General features: G+C 36.1%; 1 protein-coding gene across 1 annotated transcript in view; it reads right to left on the reverse strand.

Annotated features, from left to right (window-relative positions):
- LOC139405224 (xylosyltransferase 1-like) overlaps positions 1 to 7,913 on the reverse strand; it is a 51,234-nt gene extending 43,321 nt beyond the window's left edge. Inside the window, exon 1 of the mRNA XM_071147659.1 lies at positions 7,635 to 7,913. Coding sequence (XP_071003760.1) covers positions 7,635 to 7,913 — 279 coding nt within the window. The remainder of the gene's footprint in view (positions 1 to 7,634) is intronic.
- Between the last annotated feature and the right edge of the window lie 403 nt (positions 7,914 to 8,316).

Genomic DNA, 8,316 nt, shown 5'->3' on the forward strand with positions numbered 1-8,316 from the left:
GAGACTGTACAGGGATCCAGATTGAGACTGTACAGGGATCCAGATTGAGACTGTACAGGGATCCAGATTGAGACTGTACAGGGATCCAGATTGAGACTGTACTGGGATCCAGATTGAGGATTTAAGAATAAACTAGAGTCATCAACATACATTGACACTTTTGTTTTTATCCCCTGGATGTCTAACCCCTTGATGTTCTTGTTGGATCTCATTTTAATAGCTAGCATTTCAATGGCCATAATAAACAGATATGGAGACAACGGACATCCTTGTTTTACTCCTCTTAAAAGCTCAATGCATTCTGAGAAGTAACCATTGTTTACTATTTTACATCTGGGGTTGCTGTACATAACTTTAACTCATTGTATAAGAGATTCACCAAAATGAAAGTAGTCCAGGCATTAATATTTCAATTCTAGTCGTACTTTATCAAATGCCTTTTCAAAATCTGCTATGAAGACCAGACCTGGCATCTTCGATGTTTCATAATGTTCAATTGTTTCAAGTAATTGTCGTATATTATCTAAAAAATTATATTATCTCTAATATCACAGTGGGTACGAGACCTGGAGAGGCCTACAAGCCACAATGTCTCGCACCCACTGTGAAATTTGGTGGAGGATTGGTGATGATCTGGGGGTGCTTCAGCAAGGCTGGAATCAGGCAGATTTGTCTTTGTGAAGGACGCATGATTCAAGCCACATACAAGGTTGTCCTGGAAGAAAACTTGCTTCCTTCTGCTCTGACAATGTTCCCCAACTCTGGGGATTGGTTCTTCCAGCAGAACAATGCTCCATGCCACACAGCCAGGTCAATCAAGGTGTGGATGGAGAACCACCAGATCAAGACCTTGTCATGGCCAGCCAAATCTCCAGACCTGAACCTCATTGAAAACCTCTGGAATGTGATCAAGAGGAAGATGGATGGTCACAAGCCATCAAACAAAGCCGAGCTGATTTAATTTTTGCGCCAGGAGTGGCATAAAGTCACCCAACATCAATGTGAAAGACTGGTGGAGAGCATGCCAAGACGCATGTAAGCGGTGATTGAAAAATCAGGGTCATTCCACCAAATATTGATTTCTGAGTTAAAACATTTTCTAAGTTAAAACATTAGTATTGTGTTGTTTAAAAATGAATATGAACTTATTTTATTTGCATTATTCGAGGTCTGACAACACTGCATCTTTTTTGTTATTTGGACCCGTTGTCATTCTCTGCAAATAAATGCTCTAAATTACAATATTTTTGTTTGGAATTTGTTAGAAATGTTGTCAGTAGTTTATAGAATAAAACAAAAATGTTCATTTGACCCAAACACCTATAAATAGTAAAACCAGAGAAACTGATTATTTTGCAGTGGTCTCTTAATTTTTTACAGAGCTGTATGTTTGGTAATAATGGACAGTGTCTATATATATATACATGGTAATATTGGACATTATCTATTTATACATCTATGGTAATATTGGACATTATCTATTTATATATCTATGGTAATATTTGACATTATCTATTTATATATCTATGGTAATATTGGACATTCTCTATTTATATATATATGGTATTATTGGACATGATCTATATATAAATATATATATATATATATATATATATATATGGTAATAATGGACATGATATATTTATATATACATGGTAATATTGGACATTATCTATTTATATATCTATGGTATTATTACTGTATATATATTTATATATACAGTACATGGTAATATTGGACATTATCTATTTATATATACAGTACATGGTAATATTGGACATGATCTATTTATATATACAGTACATGGTAATATTGGACATTATCTATTTATATATACAGTACATGGTAATATTGGACATTATCTATTTATATATACAGTACATGGTAATATTGGACATTATCTATTTATATATACAGTACATGGTAATATTGGACAGTATCTATTTATATATACAGTACATGGTAATATTGGACATTATCTATTTATATATACAGTACATGGTAATATTGGACAGTATCTATTTATATATACAGTACATGGTAATATTGGACATTATCTATTTATATATACAGTACATGGTAATATTGGACAGTATCTATTTATATATACAGTACATGGTAATATTGGACATTATCTATTTATATATACAGTACATGGTAATATTGGACATTATCTATTTATATATACAGTACATGGTAATATTGGACATTATCTATTTATATATACAGTACATGGTAATATTGGACAGTATCTATTTATATATACAGTACATGGTAATATTGGACATTATCTATTTATATATACAGTACATGGTAATATTGGACATTATCTATTTATATATATATGGTAATATTGGACATGATCTATTTATATATATATGGTAATATTGGACATTATCTATTTATATATATATGGTAATATTGGACATGATCTATTTATATATACAGTACATTGTAATATTGGACATTATCTATTTATATATATATGGTAATATTGGACATTATCTATTTATATATATATGGTAATATTGGACATGATCTATTTATATATACAGTACATGGTAATATTGGACATTATCTATTTATATATATATGGTAATATTGGACATTATCTATTTATATATATACGGTAATATTGGACATTATCTATTTATATATATATGGTAATCTTGGACATTATCTATTTATATATACAGTACATGGTAATATTGGACATGATCTATTTATATATATATGGTAATATTGGACATTATCTATTTATATATATATGGTAATATTGGACATGATCTATTTATATATACAGTACATGGTAATATTGGACATTATCTATTTATATATATATGGTAATATTGGACATTATCTATTTATATATATATGGTAATATTGGACATTATCTATTTATATATATATATGGTAATATTGGACATTATCTATTTATATATATATGGTAATATTGGACATTATCTATTTATATATATATGGTAATATTGGACATTATCTATTTATATATCTATGGTAATATTGGACATTATCTATTTATATATACAGTACATGGTAATATTGGACATTATCTATTTATATATACAGTACATGGTAATAATGGACAGTATCTATTTATATATACAGTACATGGTAATATTGGACAGTATCTATTTATATATACAGTACATGGTAATATTGGACATTATCTATTTATATATACAGTACATGGTAATATTGGACAGTATCTATGTATATATGTACATTGTTTTTAGAAACAGCCCTTCAGCAAGCCCCTATTCCCTTTATAGTGCACTACTTTTAACCAGGGCCCCTCCCTCCCTTCTTCTCTCCCTCTCTCCCCCCCCCCCCCTCTCCTCTCTTCTCTCTCTTCTTTCTCTCCTCTCTCTATCCTCTCTCTCTCCTTCTCTCTCCTCTCTCCTCTCTTCTCTCTCTTCTTTCTCTCCTCTCTCTATCCTCTCTCTCTCCTTCTCTCTCCTCTCTCTCTCCTCTCTCCCCTCTCTCCCCTTTCTCCTCTCTCCTCTCTCTCCTTTCTCCTCTCTTCTCTCTCTCCTCTCTTCTCTCTCTCTCCCTCTCTCTCTCTCTCTCTCTCTAGATCACAAGACATGTTACATCTAGTTCAAAGTAATGATGGGATGTAAAAACAGATCAAGGATACAAGTGGCACCACACATTAACACACACACACACACACACACACACACACACACACACACACACACACACACACGCTAACACATATACACACGCACAAACACACACACTAACGCAAACACACATACACATATATATATATATATATATATATATATACACACACATATATATACACACACTTAAACACATGCACAAATGTACAGTACACACACACACACACACACAGACAGAACGGTACAGTATGTAGGTTACCACAGCACCTAGACCAACACATCATCTTATAGATATAGACCAGTAACCATACAGTATAACACATCATCTGATAGATATGGACCAGTAACCAGTAACCAACCATACAGTATAACACATCATCTGATTCTGATAGATATAGACCAGTAACCATACAGTATAACACATCATCTGATAGATACAGACCAGTAACCATACAGTATAACACATCATCTGATAGATATAGACCAGTAACCATACAGTATAACACATCATCTGATTCTGATAGATATAGACCAGTAACCATACAGTATAACACATCATCTGATAGATATAGACCAGTAACCATACAGTATAACACATCATCTGATTCTGATAGATATAGACCAGTAACCATACAGTATAACACATCATCTGATTCTGATAGATATGGACCAGTAACCATACAGTATAACACATCATCTGATTCTGATAGATATAGACCAGTAATCATACAGTATAACACATCATCTGATAGATATAGACCAGTAACCATACAGTATAACACATCATCTGATAGATATAGACCAGTAACCATACAGTATAACACATCATCTGATTCTGATAGATATGGACCAGTAACCATACAGTATAACACATCATCTGATTCTGATAGATATAGACCAGTAACCATACAGTATAACACATCATCTGATAGATATAGACCAGTAACCATACAGTATAACACATCATCTGATAGATATAGACCAGTAACCATACAGTATAACACATCATCTGATAGATATAGACCAGTAACCATACAGTATAACACATCATCTGATAGATATAGACCAGTAACCATACAGTATAACACATCATCTGATTCTGATAGATATAGACCAGTAACCATACAGTATAACACATCATCTGATTCTGATAGATATGGACCAGTAACCATACAGTATAACACATCATCTGATAGATATAGACCAGTAACCATACAGTATAACACATCATCTGATTCTGATAGATATAGACCAGTAACCATACAGTATAACACATCATCTGATAGATATAGACCAGTAACCATACAGTATAACACATCATCTGATTCTGATAGATATAGACCAGTAACCATACAGTATAACACATCATCTGATAGATATAGACCAGTAACCATACAGTATAACACATCATCTGATAGATATAGACCAGTAACCATACAGTATAACACATCATCTGATAGATATAGACCAGTAACCATACAGTATAACACATCATCTGATTCTGATAGATATGGACCAGTAACCATACAGTATAACACATCATCTGATTCTGATAGATATGGACCAGTAACCATACAGTATAACACATCATCTGATAGATATAGACCAGTAACCATACAGTATAACACATCATCTGATTCTGATAGATATAGACCAGTAACCATACAGTATAACACATCATCTGATAGATATAGACCAGTAACCATACAGTATAACACATCATCTGATTCTGATAGATATGGACCAGTAACCATACAGTATAACACATCATCTGATAGATATAGACCAGTAACCATACAGTATAACACATCATCTGATAGATATAGACCAGTAACCATACAGTATAACACATCATCTGATAGATATAGACCAGTAACCATACAGTATAACACATCATCTGATTCTGATAGATATAGACCAGTAACCATACAGTATAACACATCATCTGATTCTGATAGATATGGACCAGTAACCATACAGTATAACACATCATCTGATAGATATAGACCAGTAACCATACAGTATAACACATCATCTGATTCTGATAGATATAGACCAGTAACCATACAGTATAACACATCATCTGATAGATATAGACCAGTAACCATACAGTATAACACATCATCTGATTCTGATAGATATAGACCAGTAACCATACAGTATAACACATCATCTGATAGATATAGACCAGTAACCATACAGTATAACACATCATCTGATAGATATAGACCAGTAACCATACAGTATAACACATCATCTGATAGATATAGACCAGTAACCATACAGTATAACACATCATCTGATTCTGATAGATATGGACCAGTAACCATACAGTATAACACATCATCTGATTCTGATAGATATGGACCAGTAACCATACAGTATAACACATCATCTGATAGATATAGACCAGTAACCATACAGTATAACACATCATCTGATTCTGATAGATATAGACCAGTAACCATACAGTATAACACATCATCTGATAGATATAGACCAGTAACCATACAGTATAACACATCATCTGATTCTGATAGATATGGACCAGTAACCATACAGTATAACACATCATCTGATAGATATAGACCAGTAACCATACAGTATAACACATCATCTGATTCTGATAGATATAGACCAGTAACCATACAGTATAACACATCATCTGATTCTGATAGATATAGACCAGTAACCATACAGTATAACACATCATCTGATAGATATAGACCAGTAACCATACAGTATAACACATCATCTGATTCTGATAGATATGGACCAGTAACCATACAGTATAACACATCATCTGATTCTGATAGATATAGACCAGTAACCATACAGTATAACACATCATCTGATTCTGATAGATATAGACCAGTAACCATACAGTATAACACATCATCTGATTCTGATAGATATGGACCAGCATGAAATAATGGCATCAGGACGGGTAGAGGAGACAGGAGACGTGTCACAATCCTCTATCATCAGCATTCTCTCAACACACTTACACACACACACACACACACGCACACGCACACGCACACTCTTTCAACAGTAGCCTAGAAATTCACAGGGATATATAAAACACTACTTAACAACCATGCACTCTGTTATCAAATATAGACAAAATAAACGGGAGGAAGACAAGGAGGAGATGAAAATAAATGGCCGTCGTTACAAAATCACCGTCGGTTCTCTGGAATTTGGGACAACTTGTGTATCCTGTGAGAACGATAGAGAGGAAGTGTACACGTGCGCTACTAAATACATACACAGGCACGCACGTACGCACACACTGTCTGTCGGTCTTTCAGACAGACCTCTACCCCTCCTTCTCTCTCTCTTTCTCTCTAAATTAATCTTTAAACTCCTACCTAAGCCTGTCTGTGGCTATATTATCCCACCCACGAGTCTACCACTGTACCAGAGACTGCGCAACACACACACACACACACACACACACACACACACACACACACACACACACACACACACACACACACACACACTGATAGCGCCCGACAGTAGCCCACAGTAATAGACTGGCTGGTCACTAGAAAACTGCCACAGGTCAGACGTAAAAGCAGCGTAGGAGCGCGTTACCAATAGAGACCAACTCTACATTAAAGTAGACCTATCCGATTAACCGTGTCGCTCTCTCACGCTCTCCCGTGGTCCATTACCACACTAGTCTAATATATCACGATGATTCCTAAAGATTGGTTAGTTTACACCAGTTTATCAACATCTATGGGTAACAACAGCTAAGCAACATCTTTGTCATCCAAATACACGCGGACTTCTTGCTTCGTCTGATGACAACAATTCCAGCCTTCCTACCCTACAATACAATACAATAAACCACGCGTAGTGGGGGATGGTAGCATATCAAATTAATAGTAATCACGCTAGTCGTTATCTTTTTTTAATCGTCGTTAAAATTACTAAATAATAGGCAGACATAAATTCGCTCCCTACTCTTACCGGTTGTTGCTTGTGTCGGACAGCCGTTTTCCCAAGCGGAGGTTGGTGATGCCTCTTTGGCAGCCCGCTCCGGGGGTACTGGCTGTAGGCTTTGTTGATGCCCCCGACTTGGTCCCTCTTCTCCCGCCTACTATTGGCCCCTTCGCCCGCTTCTTCCCCGGTATCCAGGGTACTAAAGTTCCACACGATCAGCGTCTGAACCAGGAGAACTGTCAGCGCGACTATCAGCGCTGATTTGGAGCGGCGAGCCAGCTTGCGACCGCACATATTGCCAACCATATTTCTCACTCTCCCTCTCTCTCTCGGCTCTCAAGCTGCGAGCTGCCCCCGTCGGGTAAGCGCTGACAGCAGGGGTGGCTGAGAGGGTTTCAGCGCCGCCTGCGTCTATGGATTGGAGCTACTGGCAGGGGGGACTAGAGAGCGAGAGAAGAGGGGAGGGAGGGAGGAAAATGGGGGTGAATCGGCTGAGGTTTGAGATGAGGAGAAAGAGGAAGACTACGAGAGAGGACGCTGCGCACTCTTGTGGTGTTGTCCACACATGACCTCCTATTTAAACGTCTAGTTTAGACCAGGGGTCAGCCTGCTACTGGTGCTGGACAGCTATAGGATGTGCAGGGCAGGTTTTTGTTCCAGCCCTTCCTCTGACACCGCCTGGTATAGAGGTCCTGGGTGGCAGGAAGCT

This window comes from Oncorhynchus clarkii, unplaced genomic scaffold, assembly GCF_045791955.1.
Source record: "Oncorhynchus clarkii lewisi isolate Uvic-CL-2024 unplaced genomic scaffold, UVic_Ocla_1.0 unplaced_contig_3130_pilon_pilon, whole genome shotgun sequence".
NCBI lineage: Eukaryota > Metazoa > Chordata > Actinopteri > Salmoniformes > Salmonidae > Oncorhynchus > Oncorhynchus clarkii.